Consider the following 24045-nt stretch of genomic DNA (forward strand, 5'->3'; position numbering starts at 1 on the left):
ACTGATTTATTATGATAATCATTTAGCAACATATACTGTATCAAATCATTAATGTTGTATACCTAAAACTATTACACTGTTATATAGCAATTATATCTTGATAAAAAACACAATTAAAAATTTTAAACATAAAATTTCTAGGATAAAGCTGTTTTAAGATTTCAACATGAAGAAAAACTGGAAAAATTACTACTAATCATCATATGCTATCTTCTACACCTGAGACCAACTAAACTCCAACTCTTAAAAGAGAACACAACACATATTGTCCTAAGAGAATGATGGACACAAAACAGCATTTTAAACGCAATCTATTTTTCTGAAAATCTCTGATATATATAAATATATATGACACTTTATACATTTTTAATGTATTCAACTCCTAAGACATTATTTACTTCCCTTGAAAACCAATTTACTTAACATTCATTCAGTACAAAGTACTTTAACACCTCCCCATCAGTGTGAACCAAAACGTCGACTCACTATAAAAAAAAACACAAAAGAACACTATTTTTAAACAGACGTAATTATTTTCTAAGCAAAGCGAAAACATTTCTTTATTCAAATACAAATAAAAATATTTCCATAATCCACAAGAGACTTTTCTGTTTTCCTTAATTTAAAAATATTAAAATAGGCCTATGCATTCATTATATAGTACTATTCCACAGAATTTTCTGTGATGATTAAAATGTTCTTTATATCAATGCTTTCCTAAGGCAGTCACTAGCCACATATGGCTACTGAGTACTTAAAATGTAGCTAATGCAACTGAAGAATTAAATTTTAATTTTAATTAATTTGTTTTAATAGCCACATATGACTAGTGGCTACTGTACTGAACAGTTACAGCCTATCAAATGATCACAACTAGGTATAATACCTCAGTGTAATACATATGAAGAGAAAAGCATTAAAGTAAGCAACCCAAGTGTCCGTTAATGGGTAAATAAACAAAATATGGTATATACATACAACAGAATACTATTCACGCTTAAAAAGGAAGGAAATTCATGCTACAACAAAGATGAACCTTGAGGACATTATGTGAAGTGAAATAAGCCAACCACAGAAAGATATACACTGCATAATTCCATTGATATGTCAAATTCATAAAGACAGAAAGTAGAACAGTTTTTGCCAGGACTTGAAGAAAGATGGTAATGAGAAGTTAGTGCCGAACGGTTGCACAATGTCAGCTTTCTAAGGTGAGAAGAGCTCCACAGATGGATGGTGGTGACAGCTGCCCAACACAGTGGATATACTTAATGCCACCGAACTTAAGGCACACAAGAATTATTAAGATGGCAAATGTCATGTACATTTCACCACAATCAAAAAACTTTTTAAAAGCATCATAATCTGACCAAATAAGTACTTCTGATAAAATAGCTAACTGGAAATCTAAAGTCACCAAAAAAGGGAATACCGTGCTTCCTACACATGAAAACATCAGATCTGCTGAGAAAAAGCTATAGTAAGCCCATAAGGAATAAAGGTGTATTAGATTAACCCACTAGAGCCAAGAGCTGAGCATTCTACTTCCTCAGGATGTAGCTGGACAGAGAGTATTGTCTCTTTTAAGAAGGCACAAGGCTAGACAAAGTAAAGTCAAAGCTGAGTTGTAAAGTACTGTCTGTTTTGTTGTTTGGTTTAATTTGGTTTTAGGCCCTGGCAATAGAGCCGGCCTTGGGCGAGTCACATAATGAGCAACAAGAAAAACAAAACAGAAATACATTCAGTTAACTGTACAGTTATTTTTAACTTTCTTAGAAGATAACATGAATTCTATTTTAGTAAAAGGGCATAATAAAAGTACAGCTCTCAGGATGTAAAGAGCCTAGCAGGGAAAAACTAGGGTAGAGATGAGAATACTACCACTAATGAGAAATTGCTTAAGTGCAAGATAGGAGGATAAAATTAATGTAGATAACAAAAACAAACAGATCATCTTTTTTCTCACACATCTATTTGAATGTATTTAGGCCCAAATGCTCCAATCACTAGAAATATTAAACCATCACAACAAAATATTTTAGGAAAGTTATTAGATGCTCAAGTGGAAAAGGGTATATAAAATGAAGCTTGTATAAAAATTTTAAAAACTTTTATATTTAAAGCAGTTTGTTACTATATTTGACCCCACAGTCAAAAACTAGAAAAAAGTACAGACTAAACTTTAACATCATTTATAGGAATAAATATATTATTCCTTTAAATGATATAAAACAAACAAGTATTTTTTCAGTGCACTAATGCATCTCATGCACAATGAAACACTTTGCAGGTTGATATTGTGGGTAACATGACTTGCCCATTTTAACATAATTTACATAATATGATTCAACTTCATTAGTAATAGCTTCTTTAAATGATTTTTAAATTTTGTATAAATTTTAAATCATGATAAACTCTCCAGAAGTTACATACTACTGCTGCCGGCATCACTACACCTCTACAGTATTTTTATATTACAAAAATTCTACAGAGGACTTTGATACTACCATGAATACTAATAGCTAGTTGGAAACTATATATTACCTTTATAGTTCTGTTCTCTTGGAAAAAAAATGACAAGCATTTTTAAAATAGCTCTAATAATGTTAACCATTTTTAGGTATACTAAAGAAAAAAATTACAACTTTAAAAGTTAATGAACTAGAATTGTATAGAAGACTAAAATGAAGGGTAGGAATCAGAAGACAACAGTTCATGTTAAAGCAAGCATTGGCTGAGTAAACATGAACACCTGTAAACTGGGTATAATAATCCCTTCTCATGCCTAACTAAAAGGATTAAGAATCAACTGAAATAATACATATAACAGTGCTCAAAAATGCTTCACAAACATAGAGTGATATTGCCATTAGTAATATTACTCATATTTTTTCAATGTTTTCCTCTTTATTTTATATGAGAGAACTTTATAACTAATACTAGTTCCATTTCTATGATTACCATTACAGTATAGTCAAATACAGGCTATTCACCATCTGGCCAACTTCAAAGAAAAGGAAAGGAAAGGTCCATTTTTTTAAGATTTAGTTAAGTGCTTTTTTTTTTAGGGATTTGGTAACTAAAATAATTTTACCTTAGATCTGATACTTAAGATTTCTAGTCCTTAAAAGGACAAGCCAAAACTAACTGTAGAATTTTGTACAGTGTTTTATGAGGTTTTAACACAATGAAAACACACACCAGAAAAAAAATTATAGTAAAAAGAACTCTCTTGATGCCGGAGTGCAAAGACAAGGTCTCCAAAGAAATAAAATGAAAAGTCAATTATGCTATCAAATAAGCAACAGACAATTGGACATTTACTATAACTTACACATCAAAGCTCAAGTATATTCAATTAGAGTTGATATTACTTATTAAAATTCAGAAGTCTATTGCCACAAGTCTGTTTTTTCAATGCTGAAATGTACAGGACCATTTTGGAATTTGAACTACATAATCTTAGTTCAAATTTATAAAAAGTCCTCTGGGAAAGGACAAGAATCTAAACTTAAACTGCTTCATGAAATCTCTGAACTGTTTTACTGCTCAATATTTACAATGCATATTTTTTGCATGACAAAGAAACAGATTCTCAAATGAAAGCTTAATCCTGGAAGTTCATCATTTATCTATGATTTCTTTTATTATTCTTACACACCATACTTCAGCATACTGATACTTTAAATTAAGACAATCATGGAAACACATACACCTTTTAGACAGCTATCCACATTATATTCTACATGAAGCAAAAGAGGGAAGAAAAGGGAAAACAACCTATGAAGTATGATCAGTTCTCTAGAGCTTTTATGCCCAACTTCGGTCAGCCTGTCAACCACAAAACTTAAATATTTAAAGAAAAATGAAGTAATCCTAAAATATAAACTTCCAAGGGAAAGATTACTGTTTACTATATACCAGGAATTTTATGTAAATCATTCAAAAAAACACATCAGGGAAATGCACCTCAAAACCACAATGAGATATTACTTAACATCTGTCAGAATGGCTAGCAACAAAAACAACACAAATAACAAAAAGAAAAATACTATATAATATCCCCTATTGCAGAATCTAAAGAAAAAAGATACAAATGAACTTATTTGCCAAACAGAAGCAGACTCACAGACTTAGAGAAGGAAATTATAGTTAACAGAGGTGAGGGGTGGGGGTGAACTTATTTGCCAAGCAGAAGCAGACTCACAGACTTAGAGAAGGAAATTATAGTTAACAGAGGTGAGGGGTAGGGGTAGGGAGAACTATGCACTCCGGCATAGTTTGGGAGTTTCCGATTGACATGTATATGCTGCTGCTGCTGCTGCTGCTAAGTCGCTTCAGTTGTGTCCGACTCTGTGCGACCCCATAGACAGCAGCCCGTTAGGCTCCTCTGTCCCTGGGATTCTCCAGGCAAGAATACTGGAGTGGGTTGCCATTTCCTTCTCCAACTGACATGTATATACACTGCTGTTATTTAAAATGGATAACCAGCAAGGACCTGCTTGCTGTATAGTACAGGAACTCCCCTCAACATTATGTAACAACCTAACTGGGAAAACAATGTGAAAAGAATAAATACATGTATTATATAACTGAATCACTTTGCTGTACACCTGAAACTAACACAACATTGTTAATCGACTATGCTTCAAGATGAAATAAAAAGTTAAAATAAGCAAACGTTGGTGAGGATATGGAGAAAAGAGGACCCTCTTAAACTCTTGGTAAGAATGTAAATTGATACAGCCACTGCAGAAAACAGTTTTCTCAAAAAAACTAAAAATAGAACTACACGGGACCCAGTAATTCTACTCCTGTATATCCAAAAAAACCACAAAAGATTCAAAAAGATACATGAATCCCAATGTTCACAGCAGCATTATTTATATTTGCCAAGATATGGAAGCTATCTAAGCGTCTAAGTGTCCACCCACAGATGAATGGATAAAAGAAATTGTGGTACGTGCACGTGTTACACACACACACACACACACACACACACACACAAAGGAATACTACTCAGCCATAAAAAAGAATGAAATTTTATCATCTGTAGCAACATGGATAGACTTGAAGGGTGTTATGCTAAGTGAAATAAGCCAGACACTGTATGGTGTCATTTACGTGTAGCATCTAAAAAATGTAACAAACTAGTGAAAATAACAAAAAAGAAGCAGACTCTGATAGAACAAACTAGTGGTTACCAGTAGGGAGAGGGGTGGAGGTAGGGGCAATACAGTAGTAGGGGATTAAGAGGTACAAAAAGGATACAGTGTACAATACAGGGACTACAGTCAATATTTTATAATAAAAAGCTATGGTTTTTCCAGTAGTCATATATGGATGTGAGAGTTGGACTACAAAGAAAGCTGAGTGCTAAAGAATTGATACTTTTGAACTGTGGTGCTGAAGAAGACTCTTGAGAGTCCCTTGGACTGCAAGGAGATCAAACCAGTCTATCCTAAAGGAAACCAGTCCTGAATATTCATTGAAAGGACTGATGCTGAAGCTGAAACTAAAATACTTTGGCCACCTGATTTGAAGAACTGACTCCTTGGAAAAAGATCCTGATGCTGGGAAATACTGAAGGCAGGAGGAGAAGGGGATGACAGAGGATGAGCTGGTTAGATGGTATCACCGACTCGATGGACATGAGTTTGAGCAAGCTCCAGGAGTTGGTGATGGACAGGGAATCTTGGCGTGCTGCAGTCCATGGGGTTGCTAAGAGTCGGACACGACTGAGCAACTGAACTGAACTGATAAATGGAGCATAACCTTTAAAAATTGTGAATCACTATATTGTACACTGCAACTTACATACTGGGTTCCCCAGGTGGCTCACTGGTAAAGAATTTGTCTGCCAAGCAGGAGACATGGGTTCCATCCCCAGGTCGGGAAGATCCCCTAGAGAAGGACATGGCAACCCACTCCAGTATTCTTGCTTGGGAAATCCCATGGACAGAGGAGCCTGCTTCCTCTGTCCTATGGAAATTCTGAATTCCTCAAGAATTTAGGATTACTATGTAATCCCATGGTAATTTAGGATCCCTAAAGTACTATGTACATGCTCAAAGGCTCAGTCATGTTCAACTCTTATGTGACCCCAAGGACTATAGCCTGCCAGCCTCCTCTGTCCAGAGGATCTTCCTGAACCAGGAATTGAACCTGTGGCTCCTGTGACTCCTACTTTGGCAGGTGAATTGTTTACTACTGAGCTACCTGCTAAGTCAATTCAGTTGTGTCCAACTCTGTGCGATCCCATAGACGGCAGCCCACCAGGCTCCCCCGTCCCTGGGATTCTCCAGGCAAGAACACTAGAGTGGGTTGCCATTTCCTTCTCCAATGCATGAAAGTGAAAAGTGAAAGTGAAGTTGATAGTCATGTCTCACTCTTAGCGACCCCATGGACTGCAGCCTACCAGGCTCCTCCATCCATGGGATTTTCCAGGCAAGAGTACTGGAGTGGGGTGCCACTGCCTTCTCCGACTGAGCCACTTGGGAAGACCAAATTACTACGACTGAAGGTAATAAACTTAAAGTCATATACTGATCAACTGGCTCCACCTAAAGAAAAACAACATAATGCAGTTCTATTCCCTCATAAATACCACAGCAAAAATAGAAGAAAAAAAAAACAGTTTAAAGTAATACACTTAAAATTTGGGGACTTTTAGGCAAAAGACTGATATTTATTCAACCTGCCTGCTAAGTCACTTTAGTCGTGTCCAACTCTGTGACCCCGTGGACGGCAGCCCATGAGGCTCCCTCGTCCCTGGGATTCTCCAGGCAAGAACACTGGAGTCGGTTGCCATTTCCTTCTCCAATGCATGAAAGTGAAAAGTGAAAGTGAAGTCCCTCAGTCGTGTCCGACTCTTAGCGACCCCGTGGACTGCAGCCTACCAGGCTCCTCCATCCATGGGATTTTCCAGGTAAGAGTACTGGAGTGGGGTGCCATTGCCTTCTCAAACTTTAATAAATAGCTACTGTGTACAAGTTGCTCTGCTCAGGACAAAACGGTAAAGATGAAGACAGCATATATAGTTCTTTTCATCAAAGATTTTAAGCATTCAACACAGGAGAGAAGATGAGGTAGGATACAAACAACTACAGTGGAATACAATGTATGGTAAAAGTCATGAGATAGAAAATAGCCTACTTAAGTTTTGAGGAGACATTATTCATGACTAGGGGAATATAAGGGAAAAAAATTAAAAAGCTGATTTAAACTATGTCCTAAAGAAGCATTCCAGTTGATAAAATGTAACAATATAGACAGAATATAGGTGAGAAAAAAATCGCTAATCACAGTATGCCTAAAAAACAGGTTGCATGAAAAGAGTTAAGAATTAAAAGGTATTTTGAGGCCACAACAATGACAGCTTTCAGTGCTGAGCTAAGAAATTAGGACTATATCTCACAAGCAGTCAGGAGTCCCTGGAAGCTGCAGACAACTTCTCAATCTAGCAGTTGTACACAGTCTAAACAAAAACAGAATGAGGCTGAAAAGGTAGAGGTGGAATATTGCAATCCAATCCAAATGATAATCAGAGTCCAAACTTACATAGTGGCAAAGTGATGAATGAATTCACTTTACATAAGTAGAAGAATCAACCGAATAGGCTGAGACAGCAGTCAAGTAAAAGTGACCAGTAGATTTTTTTAGTTTGGTCAACCAGGGAAAGAATGATCACCTTTAGGGATACAGAGAAGTCAGATGTAGTAACTGGTCACAGAATTAGTCATAGACATCATTTATTATGCATTTGTTTATGCAAGCATATATTAACTATAAGCCATATGTCAGGTGCTAGGGACAGAAAATCCAGTAAGATTTAATTCTTGTCCTGAAACTGATACACATATAATTTAACAATTGGATACACATCCAGTTTAACAACTGGATGAGTATTGACACATACTTGCCATATTGGATAATATATTCAGTTACAAGAGTTGCAAAATAGGAAGCAGGCTAATTTGCCAGTGGATCAAAATGCTACATGATCAATCAGTAAATTTACTTATTTATCAAAAAGGTACCTTAAGTTATAAAGTTTTCTTGATTATATGATATAAATATATTTATATATTCAACAAATGCATTTTTCTTAGTGGAATTTTAAGGAGTGCTCAATTTGTCAAAAAGTTTTTCAGGCAGACCATCAATAAATTTATCTAAAATAAAGATTAATTTTTTCATCAAAAGATACCACAGAAATGATAAGAACTGTATTTAGTATTCTAGATCTGTAAATACCAATAAATCCTGCAAGAGAAGACTATTTTCTATTTATATTCAATATTAAATCTGATCAACTACAGCACTTTATTGACAAGCTATGCATATAACTGAATAACCAATTCAGGAAAATGTAAATCAAGACCTAAATCAAGACCATAATAAGATCGCATTTTTCACTTTCCTCATCTGCAAAACATTAAGACAATACCAAATGTCAGAGAAGATGGATAAGCAAAGGATCTTTTATCTATCATATGCTGACATGAATATAAATTGGCACCACCACACTGGAAGCTGGGCATTACCATGTGAAGTAACAATTCTACATGCTGCTGCTGCTGCTGCTAAGTCACTTCAGTCGTGTCCAACTCTGTGCGACCCCATAGACGGCAGCCCACCAGGCTCCCCTGTCCCTGGGATTCTCCAGGCAAGAACACTGGAGTGGGTTGCCATTTCCTTCTCCAATGCGTGAAAGTGAAAAGTGGAAGTGAAGTCGCACAGTCGTGTATGACTCTTCGCGACCCCATGGACTTCAGCCTACCAGGCTCCTCCGTCCATGGGATTTTCCAAGCAAGAGTACTGGAGTGGGATGCCATTGCCTTCTCTGACAATTTCTACATGTTGGTGTATAATTAACAGAAATTCATATATATGCAAGAAGAAAATATGCACAGAACATTCATCATTGTTCACAATTACAAAAACCATAAAATAAACACCCAATAAGGAAAAATCAGTGGATAACTATCCAAATATCCCATAAGGGGAGAGCTGAATATTTTACTCATTGAAATGTTACACAGCAAATACAATATGGTTAAATCAGCAATATAAGTGAAAAATCAAGTTTGGAGAGACCATAAACAACTCAAAAAGAGATACAACTTTTAGCCTTCAGAATGGGAGAAAATAATAGCAAATGAAGCAACTGACAAACAACTAATCTCAAAAATATACAAGCAACTCCTACAGCTCAATTCCAGAAAAATAAATGACCCAATCAAAAAATGGGCCAAAGATCTAAATAGACATTTCTCCAAAGAAGACATACAGATGGCTAACAAACACATGAAAAGATGCTCAACATCACTCATTATCAGAGAAATGCAAATCAAGACCACTATGAGGTACCATTTCACACCAGTCAGAATGGCTGTGATCCAAAAGTCTACAAATAATAAATGTTGGAGAGGGTATGGAGGAAAGGGAACCCTCTTACACTGTTGGTGGGAATGCAGACTAGTACAGCCACTATGGAGAACAGTGTGGAGATTCCTTAAAAAACTGGAAATAGAACTGCCTTATGATCCAGCAATCCCACTGCTGGGCATACACACTGAGGAAACCAGAAGGGAAAGAGACACGTGTACCCCAATGTTCATCGAAGCACTGTTTATAATAGCCAGGACATGGAAGCAACCTAGATGTCCATCAGCAGATGAATGGATAAGAAAGCTGTGGTACATATACACAATGGAGTATTACTCAGCCATTAAAAAGAATACATTTGAATCAGTTCTAATGAGGTGGATGAAACTGGAGCCTATCATACAGAGTGAAGTAAGCCAGAAGGAAAAACACCAATACAGTATACTAACGCATATATATGGAATTTAGAAAGATGATAACAATAACCCTGTGTACGAGACAGCAAAAGTGGCGCTGATGTATGGAACAGTCTTATGGACTCTGTGGGAGAGGGAGAGGGTGGGAAGATTTGGGAGAATGGCATTGAAACATGTAAAATATCATGTATGAAACGAGATGCCAGTCCAGGTTCGATGCACGATACTGGATGCTTGGGGCTAGTGCACTGGGACGACCCAGAGGGATGGTATGGGGAGGGAGGAGGGAGGAGGGTTCAGGATGGGGAGCACATGTATACCTGTGGTGGATTCATTTTGATATTTGGCAAAACTAATACAATTATGTAAAGTTTAAAAATAAAATAAAATTAAAAAAAAAAAAAGAGATACAACTTTTAGAATTATATGTCCAAGAAAACTGAATTCAAAGAAAGAGAATGAACACAGAACTCAACATGATGGTTACTCTGGATGACAAGAAAGTGGAGGTAGGGGAATGGAATAAAGAAAAGCCATGTGTAGGTTAAGATCCTAGCTTTGTGGGGGAGTTAGGGAGTGTGTAGTGATTCCTGGGTGTTTATTACAATATATATAGATGGATAATGATTAATCCAAACCAGTGTACCTAAGGTTTAATAAAAAGAAAAATAAAATCTGAAAATTTAATGAAATTTGTTCAATGAAAATTCTGAAACAGACAAAAGAAGCACCTCCTTAGAGAATTACTTCACAAATAACTATAGCAAAGGGAAAACAATATGATTAATTGTAAAATACATAATTTCAGCACACATATTAGGTTATAAGTATATTTTCTGCAATCTAAAATAAATTCTTAATTCTATAATAACAACATTCCAATAAATTAAGATGTCTGTAAGCCAGAGCAGTAAAGCTTCAACCAATTATAAAAACTAAACATTGCCATTTCCTAAAATAGACAAATTCTTATAATAATGGTATATATTATGTAATTCTTATCTATCAGTTCATCTCTATAACATGACATCAACATTTAGATGTTGATGTCTAAATGATGTTACCTTCAGATGTTACCTTCGGATCTAAGGTATTTATTATCATCATCAAATACACTCCTCAGGCTTTCCTGTTCTTCATTTTTAACAGATAATAGTTATGTATATACTGTTAGAAAACTTTAAGGTTTCTGAGATTGTGAAAAACTAAATGTGACGAGATAGCTTCAAGTAAGATTTCATTAGATTAAAATTAAGGGAATCTAGACATGTATCAAAATAAATGTTCTCTATTTCTGCTTTTCTAAGACATTAGAAGCTTACTTTTCCATTAGTATATTTTTTTCCAGTCAAGATTTTACATATCTTTTTAAAGCTTTTAACTAGTTTTAACTTTCTTTGTTGCCAAGTTTGAACTCTGCTGTATATAACCATATTAAATGTCACATGATTTTGTCATACTCTAGAGTAAGATGGGTTTCTGAAAAACAGTAGACACTTGACAATTGTTTAACATAGAACACAATACTAGAAAATGACACAAAATTAACTACTCTATTCACACATCATATATGCGTCTGGAAGTAACATTATTTTAAGTGATATTCATCTCTACAAACTACCACTCCACTCTTCCCATTTGTTTAAAAATAGACACAGAGGAACTACATGATAAGAGACATGAAAATTTACTGTTGCCAAATTTAAAAATCAGAAAGGAGAGCCCAAGGAATCAGATGCAAAGCCCTGGGGCCAAAAGAAAACACCTGGAAAAGGCCCTTCAGTTCAGTTCAGTTCAGTCGCTCAGTCTTGTCTGACTCTTTGCGACCCCATGAATTGCAGCATGCCAGGCAACGGCACCCCACTCCAGTACTCTTGCCTGGAAAATCCCATGGATGGAGGAGCCTGGTGGGCTGCAGTCCATGGGGTCGCGAAGAGTCGGACACGACTGAGGGACTTCACTTTCACTTTTCACTTTCATGCATTGGAGAAGGAAATGGCAACCCACTCCAGTGTTCTTGTCTGGAGAATCCCAGGGACGGGGGAGCCTGGTGGGCTGCCGTCTATGGGGTCGCACAGAGTCGGACACGACTGACACGACTTAGCAGCAGTAGCAGCAGCAGGCCTCCCTGTCCATACCTTTCCTACTCAACACTGGTAACAGGACTTCCCTGGTGACTCTGTGGATAAGAATCCATCTGCCAATGAAGGGGATGTGGGTTGGATCCCTAGTCTGTGAAGATCCCACATGGTGTGGAGCGACTAAGCCCATGCACCACAACTACTGAGCCCACGTGCTACAACTACTGAAGCCCGTGCACCTGGAGTCTGTGCTCCACACACCACAACGCCTCCACTGGCGGCAACTAGAGAAAGCTCTTGCAAAGCAATGAAGACCCAGCGCAGCCAAAAACAAAATAGATAAAAACTTAAAATAATTTTAAAATATATATTGATCATTTGTGAATAGTAGGAGCTGTAAGGAGACTAGAACTAATCTCTATTGTACTAATTAGAGACAATAAGAAAACATGACCATTTTAGAGCTATCATTTTATAATACTAGTTTCAGCACAAAGACTTACTCAAAATCAAAATATTTTGAGACAAAAACAGTCAATAAAACTAATTAGATCCATTTATCAAGAACTAGTGGCAACTTTTAACTTATAGTTATTTCTGTCTTAAAACTCTATGAACCTCATTTCTCTGTAAATTTCTAGTAAGTAATATAGGATATCGGAGAAGGCAATGGCACCCCACTCCAGTACTCCTGCTTGGAAAATCCCATGGACAGAGGAGCCTGGTAGGCTGCAGTCTATGGGGTCCCTAAGAGTGAGACACAACTGAGCGACTTCACTTTCACTTTTCACTTTCATGAATTGGAAAAGGAAATGGCAACCCACTCCAGTGTTCTTGCCTGGAGAATCCCAGGGACAGGGGAGCCTGGTGGGCTGCCGTCTCTGGGGTTGCACACGGTCAGACACAACTGAAGCAACTTAGCAGCAGCAGTAGCAGCAGCAATATAGGATACAGAAGGAAGAAAAAATAACAAATCAGTATGTTGTATACAAATCAGTATGTTGTATACCTTAAAATTACACATTGTATGTCAAATATCTCTCCCTCTTTTTTTTTAATAAAAGCGAAGAAAAAGAGGAAATGAACTCAAATGCCCTGGGACTCATACGTTCGAAAAGTTTGTCAGTTAACTGACTGATAGAACTATGAGACTATGAACACATTTTATTTTCTTTGTGCTTTTCTGCATTTTCCTGATTTTCTAGAATAAACCTGTATTACATCCAGTTCAGTTCAGTCGTTCAGTCTTGTCCGACTCTTTGCGACCCCATGAATTGCAGCCCGCCAGGCCTCCCTGTCCATCAACCAACCCCCGGAGTTCACTCAGACTCACATCCACCGAGTCAGTGATGCCATCCAGTCATTGATAACTTGAAAAAAGCTGTGAAACTTGTCTTACCCATGTGCCTACATTCTCATACTACATTCCTCCAACTCACACTGACGTCTTAATCCTCACAACACAGACACTGTCTACTTTTCAGTATCACTGCAAAATAGATGTCACCTCCTAACTTCCTATCAAATGGGTAAAATTCCCTGGTAGCTCAGACGGTAAAGCACCTGCCTACAATGCGGGAGACCCGGGTTCGATCCCTGAGTGGGAAGATCCCCTGGAGAAGTAAATGGCACCCCACTCCAGTATTCTTGCCTGGAAAATCCCATTGACTGAGGAGCCTGGTAGGCTACAGTCCATGGGGTCGCAGAGAGTCAGACACAACTGAGCGACTTCACTTCACTTCACATGTAGATTTAACATAACTAGTGCAGAAATCCTTTTGAACTTTTAAAGGGAATATTCTGGGGACAAGGGATTAGCTATGTAAACTAAAGAAAACTAAGTAATCATAAGCAACTTCTAACAGTCAAGACATCCTAGGTAACAAACTGAACCTTTGAATCAATGTACTGAGTACTTAGTGTTAAATGCATAGCCTGGTTACATAGCTTAAATTTTTAAAGCAAAGTTTATCTTATGGATAGTCTACAGAGAACTATGAAATCTTTTGGAAAGTTTTGAGCAAACATTTAACAACTTTCATCAGAAATAGTAATTGTTAAATGAAGAAAACCTGAAAAAAAGGTTATTTGTACTGTTATTCTTTATAGAATGCTACACCTTATTTGCAGTAATAAAGTACTGTTAAATGACCTAACTAAATGTGGAAATCACTTTTCCTTGTTATAGAGGAACCTAATAAAGAGAAGTTTAAATTAAAGTTAGCTTTGTTTAACTATATTCTGGGCCAATTTTTAGAAAGTTCACATATTTACAACATCAGAATACAAAACATTTATTTATGGGTCCACATATTACAAATGGTATAGTGGGAAAGATATAAATCCAAACTCAAACTCAAGACTTACAGTGTGAACATGAATGACTTACTATTTCTGAACTTAAGTTTCCTGATCTGTAAAATGGAAATAACAACATTAACTTTACTGGATGGTTTTCAAGATTATATAAAGTACACAGGGTACCAAGTACATTGTTTGACATAGTGCAGATAATCAAGAAATGTTTTTGTACTTTCCTGTAGAAAGTGAAAGCCATATCCTGTCATCTTTATGCCCTCTGATAGACCTTTGGTAGCTACTCAATAAATGTTTCTTGAAATGAATCCCTGTAATTTAAGACTAATTAACTCAACCTTCCACTTAAGCAAGTCACCTCTACCTAAACAAATTCTGCTGAGAAGGGAACTTAAGATTCCCAACACTTTATTAACCATTCTAATGAAGATGAATTTCTAATAATCAACCAGGTAATTTTATTAGTATGCTACTCAATATTTGAGTCTGCACTCTACAAAATTACTGTCATAGCCAACATTTTCATTTTGAGATTCTTTATATAGTTTTCATTCAGTTTTTGTGGTATTAAACTTTAATTTCTTTGGCTTTACAAAAGTATCTCACTAATTTTCCCACTACACTTCAAATAAAAAACAAGAGAACAGGACATAGTTAATTATAAGAGATAATTAGAAATTACCAACCAAGTTTATATTTTTTAACAGCCTATTTTTGTTTTTACCACAGCAAATATTCTTCCTTACACATTAAAGCCTCCAGCCATCAAAGTTTGTGTATACTTTACTAATGATTCCTTGCTGAATAAGCCTCCTAAATGACTAACAAGAATGAGGAACATTACATTATACAAAAATATTACAGTAATTAATAAGACTGGTTTCAGGTTTTCTTTGTCTTTTCATAACCAAAAGTTATTGGTTTCATCTCAAGTAGTAAAGTATTTCAAATTCCGTAATATAATTTGAAAAATAAATTTTTAAAAGTTGGATATACAATATTTCTAAATAAATATCAATTTCATTAAAAGAGGCTGTAACATGTAACTTTCAGTGAGATAAGGGAAAGTAACAGTTTTCAACTAAACAATTTAAAATTTTGCTATACAAATGACTATTTAAATACTTAAAATCTTTACAGCAGAAAAGCATTAAGAACCTCACATTAAACAACTTTTCAATTTAAATAAATTCAAACAACTTAGACGGTTTTTAAAAATTGGTTCTCCAAACAAGTTTGATAAATACTTGGTTACTATATTCTAGTTTCATAACCCAATGAAATAATAGAATGTCTGAACAGAAGCATAATACTTGTGAAGCAAATTTTATCATGGTTTATTTGAGTGCTGATATAAATACTATTCTCAATTATTTTAATAAAGATGATAAAGTTCAAATGCAATAACCTTTATTAGAACTAAGAGTCAAGTATACCAAGAAAAATGCCCTGGATATACATGACAGCCTATCAGTAACACTTAATAAAAACTATGCTTTTTCTGGAGGGAATTATATTTTAGTTTATTTAAAAGTTTAGCTTTAGATTGGATGTTCCCCTAGTTTGGTCCCATTTTTAAAATACTCATGTTTAAATATTTCTATTTATTTAACATGCTTCCTTGTTACTGTAAAAACCGGTCTTATCAAAAGTTCCTAAATCTTATATTTTAATACAGATGAAAATATATTTTCACATTCAGTGCTAAAGTAAGAATCTTTTATGTCAACTCTCTATAAATACAAATAAGGATACCAAATACTTTATGATTCTGAAGCCACTCTACTCAAAGAAAATTCTCTTGTCATTTCCAAGGTTTTTTTCAGTCATTAGTATGCTTTTCATATTTCAAGGCTAGATAATGGAAAGCGTTTCCAATGTGCCTCAAATTTCACTTCAAAAGCTCATGTAAAGTAATAAAACAAATTCCATTCATTTAGCAAACTGGTATGTTGTAAGACCTCCTTAGAAAAAGCTAAGAGTAATTAGAACACTATACAGCAACATGTTCAGTAATATGAAATTCAGCTGTGCGTTTCTAAAGGATTCCAAATTCACAAACGTGCATTGATACACCTTACTGAAATTTCTATTTTTTATGGAGGAAATATCAAGTATTACAACAGTGCCGTCAAGCTTACATCTAAATGCACAATAAACCAACTAATACAGGATTTTACCGAAAAATATATTTAAACAGCAAAAAATGTAGAAGCAACTGAATTTTGAAATCAAGAATCAATCCTTCAGGGTGCCTAGATTAAGCCTTCTCAAAAAAATTAACTGCCCAGCACATACACAAAACATCAATGTAAGTGGGCTATTTTTTTCTTCTCTTAATTTCCATCTCAATCTTCAAGTAGCTAGAAAACGACTATATTTAAACAAACCAAAATAAGTTTAAGTCAGAGAACAAGCATGAAACTTTAATCCAGATGTAAACATCTCTGGTACACTCCAAAGTAAAAAAATAAACTCTACAAGGTAGCGCACATCATAGAGATCTAAAAACAAAAATCATGCCTACATCATCAAATATTTAGCTGGAAAATGGAAAGAATAATATTGCTACTTAACGTGGACTTAACTAATTAAGCGATCTATTTTGTTCTCGTCTTCTGCAAGCATGTGGTGCCCAACATTTTCCCTGAGTCGACTGCTTTGCCCTTTGTAAACAACTTCTGTAGCTCTTTTTCTGGTATTCAAACAGGAGGGAAAATGAAAGCCTGAAAAGCATCAGCATCTGGGCTTCCGGATCTGAGCAGGGGAGTAGTTGAGAAGGGGACCTGTATCTATTCGTTTAACAACAACAAAAAAAAAGAGTAGCCCGCAAGATAAAAGAAAAAAAAAATCTAGTCACCTGAAGAGGGCTGGTGAAGTGAAGCAAGCATTTGGTGAGATACTTCCCCTTTTTTTTTTTTTTTTTTTTTTCCCCCTTAAAAAAAGAAAGAAAAAAAAACTTGTCTGGGGGCTGGAAGTTATGGGGGCGCTCTTTGTGCGGAGTCGGAGGGGAAGGGGAGGGACGAGAAAACAGCTTGGGAGTCATTCAAAGGAGTTTAAGGAGCGGTGTTCTAGGGAAAGGCGGGGCGGGGCCCCGCCAAGAGGAGGGAGGGGGCGCCAGGGGTGTCCGCGGGCGGCTCTGACACTAAGAAGGGGGCAGCGGGCTGGCCGCCCCCGCACCGAGTGAGAGCGGAATTCGGCCGCAAGATGGGGTCCCTCTGGTGGGTAGAGTCAAATTAAAGCGGTGGCAGGCCAGGGCTCCAGCGGGGCCAGAGGCTCTGGCTTCAGAAGGAAGCGGCTCCCGAGTGACATCCCAGAGTTTCCGCACTTAGCGGGCTAGGGGCGCGGCGGCCACACGGCTCCCCACGGCCCCCTACCCGGAGCCAGACCCTCCCCCTCCCTCCCTCTCTCCTCCGCCACCGCCTCGCGCCCGGGCCGCGGCCCTTACCTGCAGTTCGGTGAGCAGAATTTCCCCCCGTTCGGGATTGGACGCCATTGCGATCCGCTCTGAACTCCGCACCTGGACGCAGCCGCTGCCGGCGAAGGGAGAAGGCGGGACGGGATCCGGGGTGGGGGGTGAGGAGTGGGGAGAGAAAGAAAAAACCTAGGGATTCATGGAGGCGCAGCCCCCGCTGGAGGCGCGGCTTAGGTTCATGGAGAGCGGCGGGGAGCGAGGGTACTAGTAGCGGGCTCCCCCTCGCCGCCCGCCGCCGCCGCCGCTCGCCCGCCCGTCTGCGCCGGACTCCCTTGCTCAGTCGCTGCCTCTGGGCGACACCAGGAGCCGCCTTAAACCTCTCGGTGCAGGGCGGTGCGGCCGCGGCGGCAGCTCCTCCTGTCGCACCATTTGGCTGTCACCTCGTCGCAAAAGCGGCCTCACTTGGCGGCAGGCAGGTCACGTGACGGCCACGGCCACCGCCTCCCGCCGGGCTGGGAAGGTGGGGCGTAGGGACCCCAAGGGCGGGATGGCTTTCGACACGACTCCGCGGCGGGGACTGCCATTGGACCCCGTCGGGGTGAAAAGGAGGGGAACGGCTTGGGCTCGCGTCTCCTGGGAGGCGGGAAATGGAAGAAGAAAACACACGCCCGCTTTCCTGCTGCGTTTAACGGCCCTGCCGAGAACGCTGGAAGTCGGGAGCCTACTCCTTTTCTTTTCGCCAGGCCCCTTTCTCTTTTCTAGCCCAAGTTTAGGCCTAACGCAAAGGGACCCCTTTCTAACCTCCACAACGCCAAAAGTTTCGAGACTCAAACCTTACAGATTAGTCCGCAGCCCAAGCGATTAATTCGTGCGTTTTGCTCTCTCTCCTGCTTTGCGCCGCTCCGCGACCAGTAAGGTGCTCAGCTGGTGAAACTTGGGCGTGGTCTGTACGTTTCAAGACGTGTTAGCGGCTCTCGACCTTTGGCAACTTTTAATGCACGGTGTTTTAAAGATATCATTTCCTAAGCGCTGCACTATGGTATATGTATGTATGTGTGTGTGTGTGCTCACTCGTGTCGGACTCTTTGCAATCCCATGGACCCGTCGCCCGCCAGGCTCCTGTGTCCTTGGAATTTTCCAGGCAAGAATGTTGGAGGGTGTTGCCTTTTCCACCTCCAAGGGATCTTCCCAATCCAGGGATCGAACCCGTCTCTCTTGAGTCTCTTGCGTTGGCAGACCGATTACCGCTAGCACTATGGTTTGGGCTGTAGCATTCCGCTGAACTTAGAATTTAATTAGGTAGTTTTTTGAATTGTTTAACTGAATCTAAAGTGAAGGAGGTGGGACGGTTTTACCCTCATGAATGGGGAAAAGCCAGCTTTCCCTGGTGTAGTAAACATCCAAGCTAACCTGTCTGTTAGTAACCTAGAGTTAGATAGTCTTAAGTTTGGGTTCAAGAAATGACACTGTAGTATTCAGGAATGTCAATAAAATCTCCGACCCTTAGCTTTTGTCTGAGTAGTGAATGGATATTCTAGGCAACTGGGTGACTTATTATATGAGACTGAGACACCTTGGCTTTGTTAAAAGCTATTTAAGGAAAGTGATAGCGATTGTTTAGTTAGCTAGCTACTTGACGGATGGTTTCATGAGCATACTTTTTAAGTATGCTGTCCTGAACTTTTATTGCTGCATGTAAGATCTGTTGGGCTGATGCTAGGGCTTAAGTTTATCTTTTTGTCTTCTGAAGTCTAATGCATTTGTTTTACAAACATTTGTTGAAGGCCTAGTGTTCTTTGATGTTTTCTGAACTCCACGTGATAAAGATTTTTTCTGATAAGTATTTCATACGTTTAAAAACTGATCATATGTTTAATACATTGGGCTTTCCAGGTGGCTCAGTGGTAAAGAATTCGCCAAAATCTGCCTGCCAAGCAAGAAATGTGGGTTTGATCCCTGGGTGGGAAGGAGCTCTTAAGAGAAGGAAATGGCAACCCATGCCAGTATTCTTGCCTGGGAAATCCTTTGGAGAGAGGATCCTGGCAGGCTACGGTCCATGGGCTCTCAAAGGCTTGGACACTACTTAGCAACTAAACAGTAACAACATGTTTAGTACGTTGATTGGTTGAAAATGATAATTAAAATATATCAAATACTTGGAAAAGCCAGAACGAATGTCCTCCCTGTAAGAGCCAGACAGTGTTCTAGACCCTGGAGCTACAGCTAGGATTAAGAAAGTCTTTGTCCCCAAAGTGACTGAGTCCTTTGGAGAAACCAACTTGTATCCAAAACTGTAATGCAATTTTATATGGCAATTGTGAAATGTTGGGGTCCCACCAAATTCAGATATATGTATATGTATGTATATATACATATACATATATGTCAAATTCCTCTGTTCATGGGATTTTCTAGGCAAGAATACTGGAGTGGGCTGCCATTTCCTTTCTTCCCAACCCAGGGATTGAACCCGTGTCTCCTGCACGTTGCCTGCGTTGCAGGCAGATTCTTTACCAGTGAGCCACCATGAGGCCTGAGTTTATGCTAAAGTTTTGCCAAAAGAATGCACTGGTCATGACAAACACCCTCTTCCAACAATACAAGAGAAGACTCTAGACATGGACATCACCAGATGGTCAACACTGAAATCAGATTGATTATATTCTTTGCAGCCAAGGTGGAGAAGCTCTATACAGTCAGCAAAAACAAGACCAGGTGCTGACTGTGGCTCAGATCATGAACTCCTTATTGCAAATTGAGACTTAAACTGAAGAAAGTAGGGAAAATCACTAGACCATTCAGGTATGACCTAAATCAAATCCCTTATAATTATACAGTGGAAGTGACAGACAGATTCAACAGATTAGATCTGATAGACGGAGTGCCTGAAGAACTATGGATGGAGGTTTGTGACATTGTTCGGGAGGCAGTGATCAAGACCATCCCCAAGAAAAAGAAAGGCAAAATGGTTGTCTGACGAGGCCTTAAAAATAGCTGAGTAAAGAGAAACGAGAGGCAAAGGAGAAAAGGAAAGATATACCCATGTGAATGCAGAGTTCCAAAAAATAGCAAGGAGAGATAAGAAAGCCTTCCTCAGTGATCAATGCAAAGAAATAGAGGAAAACAATAGAACAGGAAAGACTAGAGATCTCTTCAAGAAAAAAGGACAGAAATGGTATGGATCTAACAGAAGCAGAAGATATTAAGAAGACGTGGCAAGAATACACAGAAGAACTATACGAAAAAGATCTTCACCACCCAGATAATCATGATGGGGTGATCACTCACCTACAGCCAGACATCCTGGAATGTAAAGTCAAGTGGGTCTTAGGAAGTATCGCTATGAACAAAACTAGTGGAGGTAGGTGATGGAATTCCAATTGAGCTATTTCAAATCCTAAAAGATGATTCTGTGAAAGTGTTACATTCAGTATGCCAGCAAATCTGGAAAACTCAGCAGTGGCCACAGGACGGGAAAAGGTCAGTTTTCATTCCATCCCAAAGAAAGTCAATGTGGAAGAATGTTCAAACTACTGCACAATTGCACTCATCTCACACACTAGTAAAGTGATGCTCAAAATTCTCCAAGCCAGGCTTCAACAGTACTGTGAACTGTGAACTTCCAGATGTTCAAGCTCTTTTTAGAAAAGGCAGAGGAACCAGAGATCACATTGCCAACGTCCACTGGATCATTGGAAAAGCAAGAGAATTCCAGAAAAACATATATTTCTGCTTTATTAACTATGCCAAAGCCTTTGACTGTGTGGATCACAACAAACTGTGGAAAATTCTTCAAGGGATGGGAATAACAGACCACCTGACCTGCCTCCTGAGAAATCTGTATACAGGTCAAGAAGCAACAGTTAGTACTGGACATGAAACAACACACTGGTTCCAAATCAGGAAAGGAGTACATCAAGGCTGTATGTTGTCACCCTGCTTATTTAACTTATATGCAAATTACATCATGCGAAGTGCCGGGCTGGATGAAGCACAAGCTGGAATCAAGATTGCTGGGAGAAGTATCAATAACCTCAGATATGCAGATGACACCACCCTTATGGCAGAAAGTGAAGAGGTACTAAAGAGCCTCTTGAGGAAGGTGAAAGAGGAGAGTGAAAAAGTTGTCTTAAAACTCAACATTCAGAAATCATGGCATCCAGTCCAGTTACTTCATGGCACATAGATGGTGAAATAATGGAAACAGAGACTTTATTTTGGGGGGCTCCAAAATCACTGCAGATGGTGACTGCACCCATGAAATTAAGACACTTACTCCTTGGAAGAAAAGCTATGACCAACCTAGACTGCATACTGAAAAGCAGAGACATTACTTTGCCAACAAAGGTCCATCTAGGCAAAGCTATGGTTTCTCCAGTAGTCACGTATGGATGTGAGAGTTGGATTATGAAGAAAACTGAGTGCCAAACAATTGATGCTTTTGAACTGTGATGTTGGAGAAGACTCTTGAGAGTCCCTTGGACTGCAAGGAGATCCAACCAGTCCATCCTAAAGGAAACCAGTCCTGAATATTGGAAGGATTGATGCTGAAACTCCAATACTTTGGCTACCTGATGTGAAGAACTGACTCATTTGAAAAGACCCTGGTGCTGGGAAAGATTGAAGGCAGAAGGAGAAGGGGATGACAGAGGATGAGATGGTTGGTTGGCATCACTTTCACAATGGACATGAGTTTTAGTCAGCTCCGGGAGTTGGTGATGGACAGGGAGGCCTGGCGTTCTGCAGTCCATGGGGTCACAAAGAATCGGACACGACTGAGCGACTGAACTGAACATATATATATATAGTCTGTGTGTAGTAAACATATATCAACTAACTTTAAGTGTACAGTTCAATGGCATCAAATGCATGAGATATATTTTGCTTGTTTTTCTTTTGCCTTTTTTCAGAATGGATTTAAGATGGCTGACACACATAGCAAGTGCTTAATAATGATGTAATTTTAAAATACCTATGTAAGGAGTTAGATAGCCAATGAGCATTCTTTTTAAAAATAAACAGATATAAAAGTGTTCACCTATTAGTACTGTGGAATTTTAAAACTAGAAGAGACTTAAAATGTTGAGTCCAATTCTTATTATAGGTAGAAGAAAATAAGCCATAATTTACTTAACTAATTAGCATGGAAACATTATTAGTGGCAGAGATGGAAATTGGAATCTTAGTCTCCTAATTGCCAATTCTGTGCTTGTTTAAACCTACAGCATGCTGCTATAAGTACTTTAAAATAGATTCCTCATTTAAATTGAACTCAAAACATAATCTCTCTAATATTTTTTCCAAAGAAAAAGACTTCAAACTTTACATGTTTCCAATGCTAAATCAAGTATTGATAGTAATTTTAATTTCAGGTATCACATGTAAATGTAAGCAACCAGCATAAAAAGTTTTTAAAGTTATGGGAATTATTTCTGATGTTAGTTTATGTTGGGGAGAACAATACAAAAGGGAATCAAGACAATATAAAAACTGCCTGAGAATCTAAAAAATGTGGTGATTTAAACAGTAAATTAGCTTAAGGTACTACTACCCAGATCCCAGTCTATGATGGGGGGAATAGTGAGGAGAAAGACCAAGTAATAGAATGTGTAATGTATTTATCAAAATGAAGCACACTTGAAAAAGTTTTAATGGACACATATATCATGTTGCTTCAAATGAGTTGTATTCAATCCCTACTTGCAAATGTCTTTAGAGAATCCTAAATACAGTTCATCTCAAGTTATGGTATCATTTATGTTAACAATGGAAAAAATAATGAAAAAGAGGGTTTTTAAAATTTTATTCCCATATAAGAAATTAAAGACCTAAAAAGTATCTGAATTGTGTCACTAGTTATGAAGGTAGCTATTAATTTTTTTCATGGATATTTTAAAGGTCTTTAAGAAGTTGTTTTTGTTATTTAGTCACTAAGTCGTGTCTGATTCTTTATGACCCCAGGGACTGCAGCATGCCAGGCTTCTCTGTCGTCCACTATCTCCTGAGGTTTCCTCATATTCATGTCCATTGAGTTGGTGATGCTATCTATTTCATCCTCTGCCACCCCCTTTTCCTTTTGCCATGAGCATCAGGGTCTTTTCCAATGAGTTGGCTCTTCATTTCAAGTGACCAGAGTTTTGGAGCTTCAGCTTCAGCAACAGTGCTTCCAATGAAAATTCAGGATTGCTTTCCTTTAGGATTGATTGGTTTGATTTCCTTGCAGTCCAAGGACTCTTGAGTCTTCAACACCACAGTTCAGAAGCATCAATTCTTCGGCTCTCAGTCTTCTTTACGGTCCAACTCACATCTGTACATGACTACTGGAAAAACCATAGCTTTGGCTATACAGACCTTTGTTGGCAAAGTGATGGCTTTGCTTTTTAATAAGGTGTCTAGGTTTGTCATAGCTTTCCTTCCAAGGAGCAAG

At 38.3% G+C, this 24045-nt stretch overlaps 1 protein-coding gene across 3 annotated transcripts in view; it reads right to left on the reverse strand.

Annotated features, from left to right (window-relative positions):
- Positions 1 to 18491, reverse strand: part of PKN2 (protein kinase N2) — a 144782-nt gene extending 126291 nt beyond the window's left edge. For 2 of the 3 annotated variants that reach the window (XM_070367738.1, XM_005888419.3), the window contains exon 1: positions 17652 to 18489. Coding sequence is in view for 2 of the 3 variants with exons in the window: in XM_005888419.3 (XP_005888481.1) it covers positions 17652 to 17699 (48 nt within the window). In the remaining variant the exon portion in view is untranslated. Of the gene's footprint in view, positions 1 to 17651 lie in introns of all 3 variants that reach the window. The other variant, XM_070367737.1, reaches the window with a different exon arrangement.
- Between the last annotated feature and the right edge of the window lie 5554 nt (positions 18492 to 24045).

Source organism: Bos mutus, chromosome 3, assembly GCF_027580195.1.
Source record: "Bos mutus isolate GX-2022 chromosome 3, NWIPB_WYAK_1.1, whole genome shotgun sequence".
Lineage (NCBI taxonomy): Eukaryota > Metazoa > Chordata > Mammalia > Artiodactyla > Bovidae > Bos > Bos mutus.